The sequence below is a fragment of the Oreochromis aureus genome, linkage group 6 (assembly GCF_013358895.1).
Source record: "Oreochromis aureus strain Israel breed Guangdong linkage group 6, ZZ_aureus, whole genome shotgun sequence".
NCBI lineage: Eukaryota > Metazoa > Chordata > Actinopteri > Cichliformes > Cichlidae > Oreochromis > Oreochromis aureus.
Genome location: NC_052947.1, coordinates 25,912,012 through 25,935,820, shown reverse-complemented (window position 1 = coordinate 25,935,820; position 23,809 = coordinate 25,912,012). Strand labels below are relative to the sequence as shown.

The 23,809-nt window shown below is 41.3% G+C and overlaps 1 protein-coding gene across 5 annotated transcripts in view; it reads left to right on the top strand.

Annotated features, from left to right (window-relative positions):
• tnrc6c2 (trinucleotide repeat containing adaptor 6C2) overlaps nt 1-23,809 on the top strand; it is a 54,674-nt gene that overhangs the window by 23,316 nt on the left and 7,549 nt on the right. For 4 of the 5 annotated variants that reach the window (XM_039614111.1, XM_039614109.1, XM_039614110.1 and 1 more), the window contains 18 exons: nt 336-743; nt 8,586-11,042; nt 12,044-12,247; nt 12,915-13,081; nt 13,173-13,250; nt 13,689-13,746; nt 13,993-14,135; nt 14,857-15,000; nt 15,805-15,945; nt 16,428-16,547; nt 16,784-16,867; nt 17,503-17,782; nt 18,120-18,284; nt 19,293-19,481; nt 20,036-20,185; nt 21,027-21,242; nt 22,847-22,920; nt 23,198-23,337. In XM_039614111.1, the coding sequence (XP_039470045.1) occupies nt 336-743; nt 8,586-11,042; nt 12,044-12,247; nt 12,915-13,081; nt 13,173-13,250; nt 13,689-13,746; nt 13,993-14,135; nt 14,857-15,000; nt 15,805-15,945; nt 16,428-16,547; nt 16,784-16,867; nt 17,503-17,782; nt 18,120-18,284; nt 19,293-19,481; nt 20,036-20,185; nt 21,027-21,242; nt 22,847-22,920; nt 23,198-23,337 (5,218 nt within the window). The remainder of the gene's footprint in view (nt 1-335; nt 744-8,585; nt 11,043-12,043; nt 12,248-12,914; nt 13,082-13,172; nt 13,251-13,688; nt 13,747-13,992; nt 14,136-14,856; nt 15,001-15,804; nt 15,946-16,427; nt 16,548-16,783; nt 16,868-17,502; nt 17,783-18,119; nt 18,285-19,292; nt 19,482-20,035; nt 20,186-21,026; nt 21,243-22,846; nt 22,921-23,197; nt 23,338-23,809) is intronic. The other variant, XM_031740052.2, reaches the window with a different exon arrangement.

Genomic DNA, 23,809 nt, shown 5'->3' with positions numbered 1-23,809 from the left:
CTGTCTTTAAAGCTTTTTTCATCAGACTTCAAGTGTCATTAATTGTAGTTAAGACCATCAAATATGCTAGGATATAATTTGATAAGATGACAAGTTTTATGTGCTGGCATGCTGTGGACTATACATATGGCTCTGTTCAAAAGGTTGACAACTCTCTTATAAAAGAATAGCTCTATATTTTCAGCCTTTTTCTGTGTTGGTACTGCCCAGACAAATAAATATCTTCTGCTCTGTGTAGTATTAATAGTGACTTAACCCCAACATTAATACCTTGCTACCTGCATCTGTCTTTCTGTGTGTGAATGCTTGTGTGCCCATGTATTGTATCTGTCCAGTGCCAGAGCCTGCTCCCACTAAGCCCAGTCCCGGCCCATCCCACCACCCTGCCAGCCCCACGCTGCCCCTCTCCTCCTCCTCCTCCTCTTCTTCTGGCAATGGCAAGCGCGCCTCCTGCAGTAGCCAGCTCCTGACTCAGACTCCCCCTCAGCAACAGTGCCAGTTGTCCTCTGCCAGTGCTCGCTACCCACCCAGAGAGGTGCCCCCGCGCTTCCGTCAGCAGGAGCACAAGCAGCTACTGAAGAGAGGCCAGCCACTGCCAGCAGGAGCCCTCAGCGCTCTCACTCTCTCCTCCTCCTCTTCCTCCTCTTCCTCCTCTTCACCCTCAGCATCTTACTCTTCTTCTACGAGTACCAGCAGCACTACCACAAACTCTGCCACGTCCACTGCGAGCAAACGCCACCAAGGTTTGTGTCAGTCTAGTAAAAAAAACATTGCAGCCAAATGGCTTTCTCATATAAATATATATATTTTTTAGTGGTTGCTTCAGGGTGATGCTGTGACTTTTGTCCTTGTTGGATGTGCATTTTAGTGAGTTTACATAACATAATACATGTACATAATATACAAAAAACCTCCTAAAGCATTCAGGAATCATTATCCATCTTGGGATGGATTGTGAGAGAGAGATGTTTGCATCTGTAGATGTAGCTTCATTTCAAACTTTGCATCCCTTTTTTTTGTTAGAGATGCATAAGAAAAGCAGTACTGGCAATACGGTAAAAACAGTGATTATAATTGCACTTTCTCTGTCAGCAAATGTAATGACAAGACTCGCCACCTAAAATTTTGTGGGTAGACTGACCATATTAAAACAGGCCTCAGACTTTTTTAGTTGATTGCTGCTTTTTTTCCCCATTTCCCTTTGTGGCTATTCAGAAAGGTTTCTGGTACTTGGGTGCATGTTTTCAAAGCATGTCTGTGTTTTCCACGTGTATTAGTGTGAATAATGATACTTATAGCAGTGACAATTATGTCTTTTTTTTTTTTTAATCAAAGGCCATCTGGGATATTTTAGTGTGTGAAGAACTTGGTTAAGTGGTTTTAGCCTTGTGCACTGTTTTTAAAATCACAAGAACACTAAGCCCTCTGTAGCCAGCGGTAGGCTTTTAACAAACTCTTTGTTGGCCCTGAAGTTCACTAATGTTGAACCTGCCTTGAGGGGCTCATTATACAGTGGTTTGTGTGTATTTGTAAGCAAGTCATCTGTTGTTAAATCATGGCTATGGGTTATTTATATCAGTATTACAACTGTATTTCTCTGGTTTTGGACATTAGCATTTTTCATACAGACACTCATGATTGTAGCTTCCTGAAGATATCCTTGAATTCCTTTTAAAGGGTTTTATTTTTCTTCTGTTTATTAAAAGAATCTTACCCATCTGTTTAATGTACACAGATGCAAAAGCGAGGGTACTTCTCATCCCCCAACGTAACACGCCATAGCTTTGAAGACACAGATGTGAGGCTACCTCTGTAGAACACCACACATTGTTTGAGCAGGATCTAGCGCAAGCATCTGCTTGCATCTTTGTTGAGCTTCTTCTCCTGTCTCTTTTTTTCCCACTCTAGCTTTTGATCATGCTGCTCTGTGCTGCCTTTCATTATTGTCTCTAAATTTGCTGTGCGAACACCGATACTCAGTAAACAAATCTGCAGCTGCTGCGGTGTATGGTTAGCTAGCCAGGAGGCTACAGTCCTCTGCATTACAGTCAGCTGGTCTTTCTATGCTCTGCTGCTGCTGTTGTTGTAGTCCAGTCTGTGCCACCAGTCACAGCATCAAACAAAGGCTTTAAGCCTATGCAGCCACAAATTGTGCTTTTTAGTCCATTTAGTCAATTTACTATGTTTGGATGTTATTTTTTACTATGTAGACATTGATGATGTTTCACAAATATATGTATCCTGCATAATGTTATTAGTTTTTTAATTATTTTTTTTTAATGTATTGTTTTTAAAAATATAATAATAGAGCTGATTGATCTAAAAAAAAAAAAAAAAAGAAAATAAGAAGATCCAAAATAATTCTAATATTATGACATGATAATATAAAAACACAGAATCTTTATAAAATGCATTAATTTTAATATTGTCTAAAGAATTTTCAGAAAATTCACAGGAAGTAAATTCAAGGCAACTGCATCACTGTATTTTTTAAATTCGGTAAATATATTAATTGGTGGCAAAAAATCAGCAGATTCAATCTGTTGGCACAAATTTCTTTCTTTATTTACTTTTTTGTTACATTGGTAATAATGTTTTCCCTCTATGCACAGCTATTTACTGCAGTGTTTCTTTGGCTGTGGGCCAAGGAAAAATTTAGCTGCAGGCATAACTCTCTGAAGAGAAACATTAAGTCAAAACCTTCAGATTTGAAAGCATATGTTTCTCCTTTGAGCTCTGGACACGTTAGGATGCCCTGGCTGAGTGTGTTAACTTGTAATGCTGTATTATCGTCCTAGTCCAGCACTTGTTGTCCTAATTGGCCTTTACCTACCTCTGGTTTTCCCTGGAGTCTCTCTGTACAACACCCTGTGGCAGAAGTAGCCATTGGCTGGGTTTTCACCTCCTTTTCCACTCATGTTCTTGTCCTGAGGGCATCCAGTCCACAACATGTTCTTTCCCATCTGCACAGCTAATAGCCTGAAGCCAGTAACCCAGTTGTTGCAGTGCGTCTGCGATACATAATTTAGGGATTGGACACTGGAGTTAAGTCTACAATGCAGAGCAATTATTTAAGTCTGTTGCTTCTTTCATTTCAAACATGACTTTTGCTACAGAAAATTCTGAAAAACTTCTCACCTTTTACATGTATGTTTGCTGGATTTACAAGTTAATACTTGACTGTGATAGATTTAATATGAAGTTTTTCCTGATCATGAGAACATCTTTTTTCTTCTTCTTCTTTTTTAAAGTCAAAATGCTTATCTCAAAGACATTGTCTGCAAATATAGAGGTAAAGTTTAATTTCATTTTGCAAGTTAGAGATGAACTTTGTTCCGAGGACAGTGTTTCTATTTTGTTTCGAGGACAGTGTTTCTAACCTCTGGTGAGGTTACTGAGGCCCTAAGGGCGGCAGTGATGTGATGGTTCACTTTTGTAGTTGCACACATGCAAACACTAACACATGTATGCAGATATAATGAATGTGCAGCAGTGAGAATACACTAGTCTGACCTAGTTGTGTCCCCTCAGATATGCGTCTCCCTTGCAATCTGCCTCACACTTTAAAGAGGAGTGTACTCACGCTGTAGTTTTAGTTAGTAGTTAGTAGCAGTACACTGTAAAGCAGTTTAAATTTATTTCTTTGACCCATTTTTGATCACTCCAGATTTGGCTTGGAAAGTCAGGTTTATTTATTGTAGAATCTATATGAATTCTGTGTAAATCTGTAATGCTTGAGATTCCAACAGGCTATCACAGCACTCCATCCCCAGTGTCTAAAATGCAGTCTGCTCTCGACACACCACCCTCCCACACAACCTCTTTTCCCAACCCATTCAATTGTCCCACCAGACAGAGACCCCCCTGTCCCATTTCCATCCCCCGTCACACCCACCATTCCCATCTCTCCAGCTGACTGGGGACCATTAAGTAGTCCGGAGCATCCAGCAGCCAGACAGACTCCCCAGTAGCAGGTGCTGGAATGGGGTCTCTTAAGACTGTGGGAACTGTAGCCCAACAGCTGTTTGCCGGTCACCCAGACAGCGCGCGTAGCCAGAAGGCACTCTGTTGGGTGCGGTTTAAAACACTTGGCCCTTTCATAACGCTTCCTTTGATTTTTAGGTAAATTAGCTTAGATTTTGAACACATCTTAAGTAAACTGTTAGGTGTTGGTGTTGCTTTATTTACAAAACAAAACAAAAGACACATTTAGAACAGTTGCGCATTTTTACATTCTTCAGATATAATCTTATAAGAATGTTGTTTATCTCTTCTGACATCATCAAAAAAATAGATCTCAGTTATTTCTATCTTTTTTAAAATCAAATGAAAAGATCACTTGGCCCCAAAGAAGCCACGGAGGTATAGATTGGCCCATATGCTCAAGCTGTGACACACACACATAGGCTCGCACAAGTGAGAAAAACCCCTAGTGGCTTCATTAATGCAGCCTCTCTCAGGGAAACCAGAGAAGTCACTATGGTCTCGCTCTTCTATTTTCTCTCTTCTCTCAGCAGAGGTAAACAGACATGAATGATGAGCTTTTAAAACCCCACAGAGACCGTCCCCTCTGTCTTTCTTTTTCTCTATGCTTCCGGAAAAACATGTGCATGCCGTCCTGGATGTGAGTGAGCATAAAGTTCTCCTCAAAGAGAGATGGAGAGGGTCAGTATGGTGACAAAAGACTAGTAAATGTTCCCTCCTCCTTTGATTCTGGGTTTATGTCATCCCATAGTTTTAACCGAGAAGCCGAGCTGTCTCTGTTGCTCACACTCAAACTAAAAGAATCACTTTGTCGCTGCAGTTATTCTCATTCTGTTCATGCTTTCTCTTTTGCTGTCTCCCTTTCTTTTCCCTCGCCACTGTATGTACTGACCTCTCCCCACCCCCACAGACTGTCTTCCATCTCTCCCTACCGCACTCTTCTTCTTTCTTTCTGTCACCCAGGCCTTTATTTCATTCAAATGGGGAGGAAAGGCATTTAATTCTTGGCTTATTGCCCATTTCCTTGATGGCAGCTAGTCTCAGTAACAGGAATTCACCTCTTGCTTATTTGTGCTTCAACTCTGGCAGGCTGGTATCACACAGCTCCACTGCATTGATGCTGCTTGTCCGTGTTTTATAATAAGCACTGTCTGTGTACCTACATTACGATGTTTTTATTATTAAACTGATGTCCACTATTTCTGTAGTTCAGTACAGGTAAGAATAAGCTAGTCTCCACATGCACACATACAAAAAGGCTGTCTTTCTTTCTGTTTGAAACATGAAGAGCTACAGAGATGCTACTTTTTTTTCCTTTCCATTTTTGACCCTTTTCATTCACAAGGCATAATCACAGGCTGCCCTCCTAATTGCAACCAGAATGAAAGCAACACATTACTGACATATGATTGCAAATGGTAGATGGAAATAATTGTCCCCTTGCCTTTGTTTTTCATATTCAGCTTGCTTTCACGCCCCTCCCGCAAATCAATGATTTGCCAAGAATCAGCAGTACCTTTTTCTGGAATGCCTGGAAAGGGAGTTGAAAGGGAAACAATGGAGGCACATTAAGGTGAAAAGAAAGGGAGGCTGTTTTGCATTAGTCCACTTGTACATGTTGGCAAAGATGCACAAGCATTAAAACCTTTGCAGTGTAATGCAACCCTGTAATCCTGTTGTAAACACTCCTTTTGTGGAGCTAATAATGGTCCGGTTTTGTTGAGGTAGATGTCCACATGTGCTGCCTCTGCAAAGATTTTTTTTGCTTCACTGACTAACCTGTTGCAGATGTACTAAGATGATGTCTGCTGTTTCTTATTCTTGCGTGGATCTGTGTAAGCACTCTTAAGACTAAGGCTGCTGTACTTCTCCTCAGGTATTTTTCCATTCTCTCGCTCTCTGACCTCCTTTCTTTTATCATGTGCATGACATTCACCTTTTCTTTCATATTTTTTTTTTTATGTGTGTGGTTTGAGGGCTTGTTTAAAATTAGCTTTGTACACTGCCTCTGTGACAAAGGTGTTGAATGTGATAGACGACTGCCTTGCAGAGTTTCGTTTGTTAAGTAATCTTTTATTTTCAAATTGTGCGAATGAAGGAGGAAGATATGCTGAGTGGTGAGAAAATGACTGAACAAAATCAAATTTTACCTTTACTGCCTTCCCCTGAGCTTCTTGGATAGGGTCCACAGAGTGATAAAGTAGTGCTCCTCTTTGCTTGGAAATCGACCATGGACAGTTGGACAAAGAGAAAACAGTAAATCAGTGGGCTTTTCTGATCAGGATTTTTTTTTTTTCTACTGACTAGTAGCAAAAAGTTGTTTTGAATAGGTTCATGTAAGGACAATTACTTTTGCAGTCTAGATCACTTTATACTAGGAGTGCACAATAAACTTTTCTAAGGGGCCAGATGAGAAACTGGGATTATTGTGGAGAGCTGCATCAATAAGCTAAACTCAGTTCTGCTCAGTAGCTCTTTATTTTGAAAAGTCCTATATAAATAAAGTTATTATTATTAATTTTATGTCTTTATAAGCTGGTGCAGCTCTCCACAACAGTACCAACTTCCGAGATTCGACCCCAAACTTTTTTCTTATATCAAGCTGTTGTCAGAAGTCAGAAAACTCATGGCAAGTGTAATTTACAAACTTTCTGATGATAGGCACACACGGCTTTTTTCCCCTGCCTCTTTTAGTTGAACTTAAAAAGAAAAGTACACTTACAGCAAATATAGGGATTACTTTTGTTGTGATGTTTCACTAGTTATTTCTGTTTTCAGCTGATTGTAAACTGACTGTAGATTAATGTTGGTGTGCATGTGTGTGTCATCAGTCTGATGACCCTGAACGATAAGGCCGCCTGGGGAGTGGAGATAAGTGAAAATGTAATTCACAACCTCTGTGGCACATTCAAAGTATCTGAAAGTCATACATCTGGCAGAATATGTGTCTTTGTCTTCACGCCTCAAATAAATGGACTTTTCCTTCTATATCTTGTATAACTTCTTGTTAGTATGGCAACAATTTGATAGAAGCTAAAGACACCAAAGAAGATAACCTTAAAAAAAAAAGCAACTATTTTGGAAATGGCCAAAAGGTAAGGTTAGTGAGCCAAACAGCACAGCTGTTGGCTTAAAGATGGCCTGAAATGTATTGTGTCCATTAGCGCTTTGTACTTTCTGACAGTAACTGTGTGTTTGGTCTTTAAGTGCATTATGTATATTAATACCATAAACTTGTACATTAAAGGATATATCAAGTTTGGAATGATTTGTTACAATACAATGCATACAGTTTTACTTTAGAAACACATTAAATTTATTGTGACATTTTGAAAAACAAACTCAGATGTCTAGTTTTCATGTGTAAATTTGTATTATTATGATACGCCTCTCAGAATTATTAATAAGCTTAGTTGGTCTGCACAACTGTGATATTCATAGCTCCTACTTCTCATTAGTTTTTCTGCCGTTTGCCTGAGGCTACCCTATTGGTTAGAGTGTTTGGATGCTGGATCAATAGCCTCTCTGCTCTCACCCACTAACATTAATAAGATTATTGATTAGCTGCCTCCCACAGATTGATTACCCCTTTGCAGCATCAACCCAGTCTATTATTAGTTCACCATTCGATGGTGGCTGCTTTTGTGCCTAACGAATCTGCTTGTGCGTGATTCTATCTTGATCAGAGTTGTAAAAAGCTGCGATTTGGTAGCTTGGTGAGAGATTTGTAGATCATGCCTAAGGTTAAGTAGAAGGACAAAATCTATGGACAATCCCTTGTTTTCAGTTTTGTCATACAGATAATTCCTAGATATACAGAATCGCATGTGCAGTATTATGTATATGCAGGTAGTGAGAAGCAAATAGACACACACTTATTCACACAAGCTTGGAGGAACTGTTATGTGGTTTCTTATTGCAGTGCAGTTGAAGGAGGAGTAGGCCCAGTAGAGCGTAAGGAGTGATGGATGAGACTGTGTCCTGGTTTCATTCCAATAAATGAACGGCGTTCCACTTGGGCTTCCTTTCACAGTCCCAGCCAGTGAAGCCACGATGGAGACGGATGGGTCTCTCACTGCTGGGTGTTGGAGGAGTGCAGAAGGGAGAGGATGGAGAAAGTGGTGGGGGGAAATGGAAGAGGGAGACATGAGTATAATAGGACATAGGTGAGAGGTGGGATAATAATAAATAAATGGAGTAAATCAGTAAACCTCTGTTTAAGAAGTGGAAATGGAAGTGAAGTGAAAACTGGGGAGAAAAAGAGAAGGAAAGAACAATGTAAAAAGAAAGCAAAGGCTCCATCTCAGTGTTTCTGTTTGGCTGACTGCACCAGAGCAAGGATATATGGATATGCCGAAGCTGATATGACACCAAGCACGCTTGGCTGTGCATTCTGATTATGTATTAAATCCTGAAAAGTGGAAGTGTGACCATCTCATCCTGCCGAGTCTGATAGCTAGCATTAACTAACCAAGAAGACAAAATTGGTTCAGGAAGCTAACTGTAGACTGGTAGTGAACTTGCATTACATGATTTTCCTTACTATAAACTTCTGAATTTTTTTCTTTCTCCTATTCCCCCCCCCCCCCCTTTGTCTTTAGACATATCCCTCCAGTGTGGCCCTGGTGCCCAGTATGAGATCTCTTATTGGGGAGCCTCTGTACCAGTTGAGAGCCCATCAAGTGCCAACAGCTGGGACAAAGTGATTATTGACAAGAGTGATACAGAAGCTTGGCCCTCCATCAGCCGCAGTAGTGACCCCAGCAACCCTGTAACAACAGAATGCCCCTCGGGCTCCACCAGCTCTAACCTAGACACCAGTGCTGTCACTACTACCTGTAGGAGTAGTTTTGTGAGTATGGCCACAGGCGCAGCAGGCCAGCAGGCCCACTACCCCTCTCTCAAAGCTAACAATAACATGATGACAGGACCTGGATCAACCAACGCATTAGTAGGTAATAGAGGCTGGGTTTCAGATGGTAAACAAGATGGTATGAATAGTGGCAGAGTTGGAGCACCCAATAACTGGGGCTCTTCCAATTTTAACTTGAATCTCAACCCAAATGCCAACCCTTCAGCCTGGCCTGTTCTGGGCCATGAGAGTGTTGGAGGTGGTACCACTGGGGTGTCCAGCTCTTCATCCCTTCCACCAGGCATAAATGGCAATGGAAATTTAGGAAATGGGAACATGGGAGGTGCTGATAACGGTGGGGGAAGTTGGGTTGGCATGATGAGTGCTACAGAAAATGAGCAACAGCACCCTTCAACCAACACAAACTTGTCCTTCAATATGGAGCCTGTTAACCTTAACACTGATGGACCAAACCACACTAAACAACAACAACAAGCTCAGGAGCCTATGAGCCCAATCCATGGTTTAACTGGTTGGGGAGGCCAGTCACCCACTGAGTCATCCCAGCTCAATGGGGATACAACCGGCAGCTCTGTATGGGGTAGTGGAGAAACCAAGGCAGCTGACTCCCCCAAGGACTCCAGCTGGGACTCAACAACATCTGGAGGCCTCTCTGCTTGGGGTCGCCAAGGCAGTGGTGGTGGGAGTAGTGGAAGTGGTGGCTGGGGTGACTGGGGGAAATCCTCTGCCGGTGGAGAAGCATCTAAAGGTTGGGACTCCATAGATGCTGGTAGTTCTGGCTCAGGCCAAGACCAGCAACTAAGCTCTTGGGGCCAGCAGCTTGGAACAGCCCCAGCAAGTGAGGACAGTGGGGACAGCAGTGAAGGTCGATCCCAACGTAGAGACAGATCCTCCAGCATGGAATTTGCCCCTTTGCTACCACGGCAAGACCTTGACCCTAGAGTCCTGAGTAACACAGGTTGGGGACAGACCCCCATCCGACAGAACACTGTATGGGAGATGGAAGAAGCAAACTCTGATGATGGAAAGAGCAGTAGCAGCTCAGACACCATAGGCGCCTCCAGCTCTAATGGCGGACCCTCATCTACCAATGGCACCATAACTCCTACCATTGCTCCCAGGCCTGGATCTGGAGGGAAAAGTGACAGTGAAGGCTCTTCGTCTTCTGGATGGGGAGCTCCAGTATCTCAGCCAGTCCAGACAGGATCAGGATGGGGTGACCCCCCACAGTCACTCAGTAAAGCTCCAAATGGCACTACTAGTGGCTGGGGAGATCCTTTGCCTTCCAATGGTCCCAAAAATGGGGGTACCTCATCCTGGGGTTCAGAGGACAAGTCATCCAGCTGGGACAATGGCCTAGTGAAAAGCCAGCCTGCTGGCTGGGGAGAAGGCCCCAAAAATGCCCATGGGTGGGGCAATAGTAATGGTGGTTCTAATGGCTCCACCACAGGGGAATGGGGAGAGCCAGACATCAAGAATAATGGTTCCTCTAGCAGCATGTGGGAAGGAGAAGGAAATAATGGAGGAAATAGTGGATGGAAGGAAAGTCCTCGAGGAGGAAATGGAGGAGGCTGGGGCAAAACTCCTGCTGTGAGTAATAGCAGCTGGGGGGAGACCTCACGTGCCAATGGCCCAGTGCAGAGTGGCTGGGGCTCCTCCAAGCCACAAGAAAGCAGCAGCAGCAGCACTGGTAGTGGAGGAGGTGGAAGTATTGGTTCTTGGGGAGGTCCCAGTTCTGTGAAGCAGAACAATTCTAGCTGGGGTAATGTCAGCAAACAGGACCAAGGTATGGAGCCTACTGGCTGGGAAGAGCCCTCTCCTCCCTCCATTCGTAGGAAGATGGAGATTGACGATGGAACATCCACCTGGGGGGATCCCAGTGCCTACAACAAGACAGTCAACATGTGGGATCGTAACAATCCCAACAGTAACCCAGGCAACAGCGGCCCCCCTCCAAGTAAGAATGGCGGAATGATTATTCCCAACAATAACAACAACAATCACTCCGTTGGACCTGGTAACAACAATCACCATCACCCTCACCCTCACCACATGCACCACCATCCTCATCATGGCCAGCCCCCAACTCACCTGCAACACCATGGAAACAACAATGGGTCGCCCAACAATGCTGCATCACATCCAAGTGTGGGGCCCCAAGGCAGACCCACCCTCTCCAACCCAGGTATTTAAAGACTTAAAGACATTAATGACCTAAAATCTTATTGTGCTTAAAATTCAAGTAGTAATTGAAATTCAAAAATGAATTAAAAAATAGTTTCGGATCTTGTCATCTCCCACCATACTATATTAAATGAAATGTTTAAAGATTTCAAACTGACTTTAAAAAAAGGGGGTATTTCTTTCTAACAGCATTTGTGTGTTTTATTCAAGGGGTACTGATTTTCTTGTCTGTTAACAAGCCAGGGAGACAGACAAAGACAAAAAGAGATTTTGTTTTCACCTGTTCCCATAAAATGAGAAAATTATAACAAGCTTAGGAGCTATGGTCCTTCCTTTCAAAAATAATTTCTTTGAAGAATTCACAAAGTGACAGTTTTTGGTCTCAGAGAAGTTAAAAACTTCACAGTGATCGTCAGTATTTAATAGTAGCTTTTAAGTTCGCACTTTAACAAGATCCAGTAAGTCTTTGTAAAAACAAAAGCCATGCGAAGCATAGATATTTGCCAAAGCTTTAATGGCAAACAGTTTTAATTGTAAATGAGACCACTGCCATCTGCTGTCTGCAATTTGTTCTGCACTGACTAAGGAGCATCATGAACACTCCTAAAACACATTAAAGCCAAATAGGTGCCCATTTCTGCTGATGTCATTAACTTAGACCTTTCCTAATCTACTGCTATGTTTTGTCTTGTTTAATTCGCCTACACATTCATAGACACAACTTGGCAGGCTGGGGTGGTGAAAGGCATATAATTATATAAAACCACAGCATACAATAGACAAGTTTACTATCACTTATTGATATGTCACTAAGGCCTAGCATGAAGGTCTAAAGAGACTATGTGAAGCTGGCCTTGATGGGAACAGTGGTATTATTCCATTCGTTTTCAGGGAAGCACATAAGAGGATTAACTAATGATTTTTTAAAAAGTTGATGGAAATTTCTGCTGTAGTGAAGCTCATTTCATTCGTTTAACTAATTCGTTGCCCTTTTCTTCCAAGGCTGGGGGGAGATTCCAAGTGTTCAGCCCAAGTCAGAGCCTGCTTGGGGAGAGCCAGCAGCTCCAACATCAGCTGTGGACAATGGTACCTCAGCCTGGGGCAAGCCCCCAGGTGGGGTAGGAGGATGGGGAGACGGTGGCCATGAGTCCTCTGGCCCCTATGGCAGGGGAAGTGGACCCCCAGGTTCTGCACCTTGCAAGCCAGGTAACACTCAGAATTTATTGTTAATGCTGGATGTTAATAATAGGAGTTGATTAACTGATACCACCAGTGCTATATTCAGTACCATCAATTAGTTCTGACTCAGTTTGGTTTTTGTGGTTATATATACCAAATGAGCTGGTGACAGAATAATAGATATAAACGTCATGACTGTTTTGTGACGCAGATTACAAAATTGCTGTTTTTCTGCTTCAACCTGTGAACACGATTGTCAACTTAGGCACTGGTTTGCTTTGGGTTCACTATTTTATTTATGGCAGTAGCTCAAAAATATGTTTGCACAGCACACTTCAGTTAAGGAACACAAACGGGAAGTTTCTACAGAACTGTACCGTTTGTGCCAGTTTTGAAAGTTTTTGTTAGTGCTGCCGGAGTGTTGCTTGGATTAAAGCAATTCCACGCCTCAGTGGAGCTTGGTTATTTGTGTTGTTGGTTTTAAATGTTGGAAACGGTGTAGGGAGAAAGTCCAAACTGGCATGTAGCAACAGTGGCACCAAGTGGCTATGTTTAAAGTTACCTGCTACTCAGCTTCTGAAATGGTATTGTGAATATAGAGGACATAGCATAGAATAACGCATTGAAGATTTTTTTTTTTTTTTTTTTTTATTCCTCACAACTTAATCCTATATTTCCTGTCCTTTTCTTTCAGGCCCAAAACCTATGCAAGATGGCTGGGGAAATGGAGGGGAAGAGATGGGCATGTCTACCAGCCAATGGGACACTGAGGATGGGGATGTATGGAACAGCCCAACCTCCCAGGAGAGCAGCTCTTCTTGTAACTCCTGGAGCAATGGACCCAAGAAGTGCCCAAACAAGGTCAGTGAACTCACCAATTATAGTTGCATTTATGACCTTGGAAACATCATGTAATATTGAATTCATAATATTTTTGGTTCTGTGTTTTCAGGGGAAGATGGGCAACAAGCCAGATGAGGCCTGGATTATGAACCGTCTCATCAAACAACTCACTGACATGGGCTTTCCGGTATGAACCCTGCATATTTAGAATTAAGTGTCAATGCAGACTCAAAGCACTCGCAAGCTTTCTTCCGGAATTTTTGTTTTAATGCCTCTGCGCTGGTGGCAGATTTAGCTGCGAGGCATCATTTATTTAGGTTTTCAGTTCTGAAAGTCATACTCAGAGATGAAGGTCACTATGACCTCTAAGCAGGAATTTGATATTTATTCAACACAGAAAGAAATTTCTTACGATTTAGCACAAGCATGCACTAGCGCTCTGGAATGAACTAATTGGATTTCAATGGTCAAAGGTTATTGTGACCTTAAACAAAATTGTGGGCCATTATAAATGAAACCTTTTCAGGCTGGAAAAACTATCAAATGATGAAATATCAGCTCTTCTGGCAAATTAATCCCAGTCTGGTTATGCTGATTACAAGTTTTTTGTACTCATGTGTAACAGAGAGACCCTGCTGAGGAGGCATTGAAGAGCAACAATATGAACCTTGACCAGGCTATGAGTAAGTACACCAGCATATTTGTGTGTCAACATTGTCTTTACGCATGCCGTTCTGAGATGTTTGTTTTTATTTGAATAAATCAATTCATTCTCTTCAGTTCCGCTTGGTTAAATACTGAGGGACCTATTTCTTTAAAATATATATTTTTACCACTTATGAGATTAAATAAAACTCTCTTTTATAGTGACACAATGTATTTATTTTGCTAGATTTCATAACCTCTGCAATCACCCCTTCTCCTTCTAGCTGCTCTTTTAGAGAAGAAAACAGACCTGGACAAGCGGGGCATGGGCATGTCTGATTACAGCAATGGCATGAACAAGCCTTTGGTGTGTCGGCCTTCCGCACTCTCCAAAGACCCCTCCGAACGCACCGCCTTCCTCGACAAGGTACGTCGGATATAAAGGCATGGTGGTATTCAATTCAATTCAATTTTATTTATACAGCACCGAATAACAACATTCGCCTCAAGGCGCTTTATATTGTAAGGTAGACCCTACAATAATACGTACAGAGAAAACGATATGACTCCCTATGAGCAAGCACTGGTGACAGTGGGAAGGAGAAACTCCCTTTTAACAGGAAGAAACCTCGGCACAACCAGGCTTAGGGAGGGTCAGCCATCTGCTGCGACCGATTGGGGTGAGAGAAGGAAGACAGGATGAAAGACATGCTGTGGAAGAGAGACAGAGATGAATAACAAATATGATTCAGTACAGAGAGGTCTATTAACACATAGTGAGTGAGAAAGGTGATCGAAGGAGAAACACTCAATGCATCATGGGACTCTCCAAGTAGCCTACACTTATTGCAGCAGAACTAAGGGAGGATTCAGGGTCACCTGATCCAGCCCTAACTATATGCTTTAGCAAAAAGGAAAGGTTTAAGTCCTTACTGTAACTTTAGGCTTTTCTCTGATTATATGCTTAGATTGTAGCTGTTATGATATGTTAACACATCACATTGGAAGGTTTTTAGATTGGATTACTTCTTGGTTAGTACAAGAAATGTCTTTACACATACATCATTAACATTGACAGCATGTAATGTTTGATGTTGCGCTCATCTGCCTTTATTCCCCCATTAACTGTTTATTTTCCTCTGGTCTAGGATGGTGTCCTGTCAGATGACACCCCCCCATCACCATTTTTGCCTTCCCCCAGCCTGAAGCTCCCCCTGGCCAATAGTAGCCTTCCTGGGCAGGGTCTGGGACAGGGCAACCCGGGGCTGGCCATGCAAAACTTGAACAGACAGGTAAAGCAGGTTCTTTTTAAAAAAAATATATATATATATATGTAGTATAACATACTACATATGTAGTATTGGGGGCGGGGGGGGGGGGGGTTGGGGCTTGGGGCTTTGTACACTTGGACAGCTGATACAGACAAAGTTTAACATTGTGCATCTGCACTGTGATGAACACAACCACTAATTTGCAGTGCTCTCTGTGGGATTTCAATATACAGATTGCAGTAGCTGCAACAAAAGATGTGTTAAATTGTTTTACACACATCTCTCTATTCACACGCTCTCTCACATCTCCCTTTTTCTGTTGCTCACTTTTGTGTATAACCTTGCCTGAAGAGCCCATTGAAACCAGATAGTTATGCTCTATCAAATATCACCCCTAGAGGCAGGCATGGCCCAGAAAAACTACAGGATGTCCTTGAAGTCCAAACAAAGGCACTGCAAGCAGCCTTTTTTCAAACTGAAAGGAAAGCCCTCTTCAGCAGTATGGGGTTAGAAATGTGAACAAGTGGCTTTTACAGGCTGATTGTTTTGGTCAATTTAAAAAAATGCAATTTGTGAGATTTTTATGATCAAACAAATGGTTGCTCTCACCTTTTTTCCCTCAGTATATGCTCTGCTGTAAACATGTGATCTAGACCTAATAATATTTTGCAATATTGCAGACACTTCACCTTTTTCTTTTCTTCATTTCAGATTTTTTTTTATTTATGTATTTTTGTTTTGACATTTTTTTGTTTGAAAGTGATGTTACATTACATGGCAGTACTCTTGAATATTTAATTGTTCCATTTTGATTCCTGCATACAGATACCCAGTGGAATGTTTGGCAGTAGTGGAGCAGCACAAACCCGGGCCATGCAGCAGCAGCCTCCTCAGCCACCAGTGCCACCTCTCAGCTCCTCCCAGCCTAGTCTACGTGCTCAAGTGCCTCAGTTTCTCTCCCCTCAGGTAGTCAAACACATGATAACGCATATTAGATTTATTATGTGCTACTATGTCAAGTCCTAACACACATAAACCATCGCTTAAAGCTTGAAGATTTTGTGATATGGCTGAGGAACATGATTTTTTTCTTCCCCCACATGTATATTTTGTGCTTTTTACCTCATTTTAATTCTCTTGAATATGTCGTATTTGTCCTCTTAAAATCTCCACAGCATAGATCGCTTTTTACCTTTTTTTTAAAAAATCACACTTAAAAACTCATGCGCAGTTTCAGTGATGTGGTTGACATACTGTGGCCATAACTCTTGAAATTGCAAGATTGCCTCCCAGACCTTTCACCTCCCTTCTTTTCCATCGTTGCACAAATGCAGCAGTGGCTAGTTTCATCTTGCCAGAAGGTGCTTTTATGCACAGTTATTGTGATGTGCAGTGACTAACTTGTCATCTCTCTTTTGTGCCACCTCCAATTTTTCCGTTCGCTTCAGGTCCAAGCACAGCTCTTGCAGTTTGCAGCAAAAAACATTGGTCTGAACCCTGCACTTTTAACTTCACCAATAAACCCTCAACAAATGACCCTGTTGTACCAACTTCAGCAACTGCAAATGGTGAGGTGCCATCACTCTTTGCATTGGATTTTCAGCGCAGCTTTAACTTTTACGGCTTGAGCGAGAGAATATGTCTTCTGGTTTTTATTTTCATTTTTGGTTTTACTTTTTAATTTGATTTTACTTATCGTCATTTTTAAAAATGACATATATCTAACAATGCATGAGAAAGGGAGTTTATATTTTTTTTATTGTTCAACATCAGCGTATTTCTTTATTTGTCTTCATCGATTCAGGCGTACCAGCGTTTACAAATCCAGCACCAGATGATGCAGGCGCAGCGCAATGTTTCCGGCCCTATTAGACAACAAGAGCAGCAAGTGAGTCAATAAATGTGTCATTACAAATAAAGTATGACTGTGAAGGTCTTTTAAAATTTCATGTGTGTGACTACATGTGGGCCATGAGTCATCGTACTGTGACCCAACTTCATTTATTCCTTTTTTTTTTTCTCACTTATTTTTTGTCACATCATTACAATAGCGAAAAGAATATGCTTTGTAACAACAGGAGTTGCTTAAACATTTAGATAACACAGGAACTTGTTACTTCCCATTGTTTGACAGCTTCTCCATTTTGCAAAATGCGATAGAGTTTGTTCTCCTTTTTGTAAAAAATGTATGTTTTGTTAGACATTTCCCACAAAATACAAGAGATATAGATATATCTTATTTATCTAACATTTTCTCTTTAAGCTTATCTTTACAAACCACCCCTACATCTTCTTTTATTTTGTTTTTGCTTGTGCATCTTTCTCTATAACACATTTCGAAACATTTTATTTTTTTATGCTTTTCCTTTCTACTCTCTACTTTGCCTGAACTTCCTCTTTGTTTTTCTTTTGTTTCATTATTTCCATCCATAATTTGATTAATGTTGTTGCTTTCCTGGCCTATATTTCCCAGTGCTTTCTTTTGAAATACATAATTATGACGGTCCTCCTTTTCTCTCCCAGGTTGCACGTACAATCACCAACATGCAGCAGCAGATCCAGCAGCACCAGCGTCAGCTGTACCAAGCACTGCTGATGAAGCAGCAACAACTTCCCTCTCATTCCTCTTCTTCTTCCTCCTCCGCTGGTCTGCATCCCCCCGGTGGCCCTGCCGGAGGCCCCGGCTCTGGCAAATCAACCCTGGACCCCTTCACAGGCACTCACCAGGCTCCGAGCCTCGCTGATACACTGCACACCAAAGAGCCGCCGTCGTCGCCCAGCGCCTACAGCACCTATCCTCTCTGTGAGTCTGCTCTAGCAACAACACAGGGCTGAAAAAAACATCACTATGGTCACTTTGTTTAAAACTAAAATTTTCCCATGACACAGAAATAAAAGAAGAACCCTCATTGTGTGTTACAGCCTGTGTAGCACCTGATTTTGTGTCATGTGAAGTAAAAATAAATCAGCAACTCTTAAAAAAAAAATGATCGTGCAATTGCTAAAATGCTTGCATCTTGTGTCTTATATTTGCATGTGCAACACCATGTATCAAACAGTGTATCGTTGTGTTGTGTGTTTGAAATATTTCTTTTTATTTGTGCAAATATTAACAAAAGATTCCTGTGTTTTGTGTTCAGCTGGACTGAATCCAAACATGAATGTAAACTGCATGGAGGTTGGGGGTCTGTCCCTTAAGGAGCCCCCTCAGCCCCAATCCCGCCTGTCCCAGTGGACACACTCCAACTCCATGGACAACCTCTCTGGCAACTCTTCAAATCTGGAGAACAACCTCAATAAGCACGGTACTTTGCACAATAACACAGACAAGCATGCTCACATAATGCAGAGGCTTTGAGAAAATTGTTAGATGAAACCAGCCTGACATTTAATATTAAGTTGTTTTTTTGCATAAATACTTTCCAACGCCTTTTTAAAATTAATCTTGAGATTTTTGTGCAGACATGCTTCACTTGTTGAGGAGTGATTATAAGGCACTATTGCAAATGCCACACCTCCTAACACACTTAGGACTCGTTGACTTGTTTCCCAATGAGTAACTCAACAACTGACAGTAGCTTTTTGCCACTTGTATCATGCAAGACTTTCGACTGTGCGTTTGGTTTTTTTTTTTTTTGCATGTTCTTTTTGCAAGCTCATTAAGAATCCCTGAGTCTGAGGTGTCATAATTCCACCCAATAACAATGACAGTTGTTGCAGTTGTTTAAACTCTTTCTATACTGCATTTCCCTTGCTTAAGTGTGTGGAAATTTCACATCCTTGAATATAATTGTGACATTTCGGTGATTTCCGAGAAGAAAAATGCAGTTTTATATTTGTGTCAGTTTGAAACCACTGAAGTACACAAAGCACTCAGAAATCATGTCAGTTACTTTCCATAAAAACAATTTCTGTAATGTTTTGAGAAACTAGTTAACTGGCGCAGACTTGTGAACTACTGCATTACTTTCATTTTAGCATTTAAGATTTCGTCAGGGTCTGCATTTCATACACATGATCTGTTTTCCAGCTTATACGTAGATAACAATCTGTGGACTGCAAACAGTTATTCTTAGCTCATAGTCTTCTTTTTTCTCCCACTATGGAAATGTTTATTGAAGATCTTAATCTTATGTCTACTGAAGCTCACTAGGAGCATCAGTAGATTTAAAAATAGACTTAATGTAGACACCATTTTTAGGGAGGTGTTAAATGTGCATTTATAATATTAATACTTGCAAAAATGTGTATATTTTCATACTAAGTTGAACTAGGTTCAGGTGACTTTCTTACTTTTTCCTTGTTTGTTTCAGGTGCCATATCTGCTGCCTCGACCCTGGTCCCTCCTGGGAAGCCTCCTCAGCTGGAGGACTCATACAGCCCTTACAATCTAATCTCCAGCTCTGAGTCTCCCACCAGCCCCCTCGTGCCCCCTGATTGGGGCCAGGGCAAGAGTCCCAGTGAAAAGATCTCCAATGGGACCAACATTAACTGGCCCCCAGGTGAGAATGAGATGCAGGTATATAAAGGTGTAGAACAGACAGGTGTTTTTCCTTAAATTGCGTGAAAAGTTCTCTGAATCTTTGGAACCAAAGGCATTTATGAACGTGTCTGATGTTTATCTAGAACACAGTGCAATCTCACTGAACTAATAAAACACAAACAGTGCTTTTCTTTTGTCGTAATTGCTTAATTGCGTCAATTAAGGCTGCTGCTAAGGAAGCAGGTATTCAGTCTACAAAATTCAGAGGAAGATTTAAATACAAATCCTGTCAAGCATAGCATTAGTTCGGGTTGGTTTACCACAATACCATTTTACACATATACATGGCAGCTCTCACATAAAGTAGGCTAAACTGTATTACTGCTAAACTTAGCCTGTCCAGAGTGGATCTCTATCTGCAAGCCATCTTGCAATTCATCTCATCTACCCCAATTGCAGCAGTTGCAGTGCACCGCGTATAATTCAGCTTAACACCTCGCTTCACACCTTTGTTTACATCTAACCTTCAAATTTTAACAGTCCTTCATTGTGTGCATGTGTTTTGTGTTTTAGAGTTCTGCCCAGGGGTGCCATGGAAAGGCCTTCAGAACATCGACCCTGAGAATGACCCCAATATGACCCCTGGCAGCGTCCCCAGCGGTCCCACCATCAACACCAACATCCACGACGTCAACCGTTACCTGCTGCGAGACAGGAATGGAGGTATGACAACAGACAAGGGCCCAAATATCAGTACAACCAATAGCCCCACAGAAAAACCGTGCTTTCTAAAGTTAGATGAATATACGTTAGTAACCACTTCCATAAGCTCACCCACGCTACCATATCTGCGTCACCACAGACCCCAGCGTCATGCTGCACAGCATATATGAAATTACCCTTTTTTTGGGGTTTTGTGTCTGCTTACAACACTTGTTCTCTACAACCATATAGCCACAGCTTCTCCACTTCAGAATGGCTCTTTGTCTCCAATCAGCAGCGACTGGCCCGTCAGTGGCTACTCTAGATATTTCAGCCTGTCGTCCAGTGATGGAGATGCCTCAGGTACACATCCACGTATTCCCCCTCATGTGTGGACCTGCTGACCTTTCCTTGCCCAAATGGAGAAAAGATTCTCCTTATCTTCAACCTTACTTAACCTCTAAACTTTATTTATACATGTCCTTACCTCAGTCACACCTAAAAACATGTTCCTGCAGTGCCTTTAGACAGCCAAAACTCTTTGACCAAACCCACAAAGAAAAAAAAAACAAGCCTCACCTAACTGGTTGTGACATTGGTACACACCCTACGTGTTCATAAATCTTAAGAAGAGATGTTTGAAGTTTTTATTTGTAGACATTTTTGCAAAGTATGGTGTAACTGAAGACAGGTGGGTTTGTGACTTGTTTTGCTGTTCATCTCCACATTTTGAAGCTACTATAAAGAAGTTCCAGATGATCCAGTTGAACGGTCATATTACATATAAAAAAATTAATTAATTAAAAAACATTTTTTAACAGTCTCCTCTTTCTCTTTCTCTGTTTCTGCTCTCCATGTAAAGGTAAACTGTCTGACATGAAATCCACCTGGTCCCCAGGGCCCATCTCTCAGAGTCAAGCTTCTCTGTCCCACGAGCTTTGGAAAGTCCCACAGGGGCCACGCAGCACCACAGCCCCATCACGGCCTCCGCCAGGCCTCACTAACACCAAGCCCTCCTCCACCTGGGGAGGCAATTCGCTGGGTTTGTCTCAAGGCTGGAGCGGCTCATACTCCTCTGGTGAGCATTCAATTTCTTTTTATCAGAAATAGTGATGTGAAACTATCTGATACATCATCACTTATGAGTTTTCATTGAAAATAAGCATACTATTGGAAAAAGAGAAAAAAAAAACACGAGTATTGACAGTTTAGTGTGTGATTCAGGCCAGAGTTAATCCACTTTGCATTTTTCTTCAGTTCTTATTTTTATTTTGTGTCGTTCTGTTTTGAATTGACTTTAGTTTCAATGAGTTTCCTGAGTGAGACTTCTCATTTCAGTATCTATTGTGTCTAGTTTTAGTTTAGTTTTTATTCAGTGTTAGTTTTAGTTTTGTTTTTACTATATGAGGAAGAGTCAGATTGTGTGATTTAGAAAGTTTATAACAATATAAACACAGTCATGTAGACAGTCTCAATAACCAGATTCACCAAAGCCTGCTCAGACTGGTTGTGTTTATACATTTGATTATAGTAACATAAAGTAAAAACATTATTCCTTTTTTATTTTTTAATAACACACTATCAATTCAAGTAATTTTCTTTTTTTTCTAAAGTCTCAGTTATATTTATTTCAGGTGGCTAAAATGGTTTTTAATGCCTAGTTTTAGTTTTAATTTTCATTTCAGCTTTAGTTAACGATCATCATGTGGGTTAAACCGCTTTTTTAAAGAACAGTGTATCATCATAATTCCAATATTGGCTATTTACTTCATGAACAAATAAATATCAGGTTGCTTCTAACAGTTTCTCTGAAATTGCTGAGCTTAAGCCGCGTACAGTGCCTGTAATTTACAGAGGACAAATCAGGACATATGAGCAGATTGCCGTCGCCACGAATACAGGCGAATACATCTCTATGATGTATTTCACGCAAGCCACAGACATGGTTGCCTATGCATAGGTGTGGTGTTCACAGCTGCGACTCTGCTCAACTCAACTCTTGGTATTGTAAAGGTTGCCTGAACACACCCTGCCAAACTGACATCTTGAGGTTTACCAGCTTTCGCGTGACCTCGTTTTGACATGACAGATCTATACTATATGCAGCAAAGAGGAAATAAATTTAGTGTGTGGAATAGATAGCAACTGGTGTCATGTTTTCCTTAGTAGTTGAGCTCTTAGACCTCAAGGCCCAGGCTCCGTAAAAAGTTGCATAATATCAGAGGGCGCTGTATTTTGAACACAGTCCTTTTTCTTTTTCTGTCACAAGGGCACTGTCACTTTGATACACACTCACTTTATAGCATAGCATAGCATCTTTATTTATAACGCACTTTATATCCAAAAATGTTGACCAAAGTGCTACAAATATAAAACAGAGAGAAAACAGTTTAAATTACATATAAAATATCTTAAAATTAAAAATAATATAATTAATAAGAAAACATATTAAGAGACATCAACAAGTCCTGCTGTGCTGAAAGCCAAGGTAAATAAATATGTTTTAAGACGTGATTGATTTATCTTTAGAAAGAAGGGATCTAGGCTTCTTGCAATGCGTGCCTATGCCTGACCAAGATTCAGTTTTGACGTTGAGTCAAATAACTTGTAATCAAAGTATTTCTGCAAATCATTGTTCAAGAAAACTCTTAATTTTTAACTCTGTCTGCATCGGTGTTACAGAGGGAACCACATGGAGTACAGACAGCTCCAACAGAACCAGCAGCTGGCTGGTGCTGAGGAATCTCACCCCACAAGTACGTATGCTTTTTTTTTTCTTTCTTTTTTTTCTGTTTGCTAGTTTTTTGCTGATGTCTCGGGCCAGTATGAGGAATTCGAGTTTGGTCTGCTCACATTCGAATCTGCAGTTGTAGATTTCTGCTGGTGTAACTTTTTTTATATAGTTGCAATGACAAAAGACAGAAGAAACAAAGAAAAAGGAATAAAAGCAGAAGGTAGACTGTGTTAGAGATAAAATGGTAAGATAGTTGTGACTGCAACTTTTGTGTGCTAATGTCTTGTTCTTTGCTTCAGATTGATGGTTCAACTCTGCGGACCCTGTGTATGCAGCATGGCCCCCTGATCACATTCCATCTCAACCTGACCCAGGGGAATGCTGTGGTGCGCTACAGCTCCAAGGACGAGGCTGCCAAGGCCCAGAAGTCCCTGCACATGTAAGCGTTTAGCACAAGTCTCTTACATCAGCAAAAGTGGACTTAAAAATGGGGAAAAGGGCACTTTTCTCACTTTTTTTTCTCTCCTCTTAACTTCCACTGATTTTGTCCCCAAGCTGAGCCACTATAACAGTGGAAAAAATGACAAATTCTGGGGGAAAACACAGTGTTCCTGATTTCTTTAGTATCTTTTCTCATGAATAGAACAGTTCAACATTCTCAGTAATTCCAAGCAGTGTTATTTTTGTGTCTGGGATAGTCACATGGGGGTGGGGAGTCACACCGTGGTCAGATGTATTGCAAAATTACAGAGATTGTTGTGATAATTAGTTCATCATGGGAAAAGAGCAGTGTGGAGACGCGTGTTTACGCTGCACGCTCGCTTTGTTATTTCTGTGAGTGTCATGAGAGTTCCCTGATTCGGTTTAGCTAATAGCTTGTTGCCATGGAAACAAAATGCAAGACTTGTGAC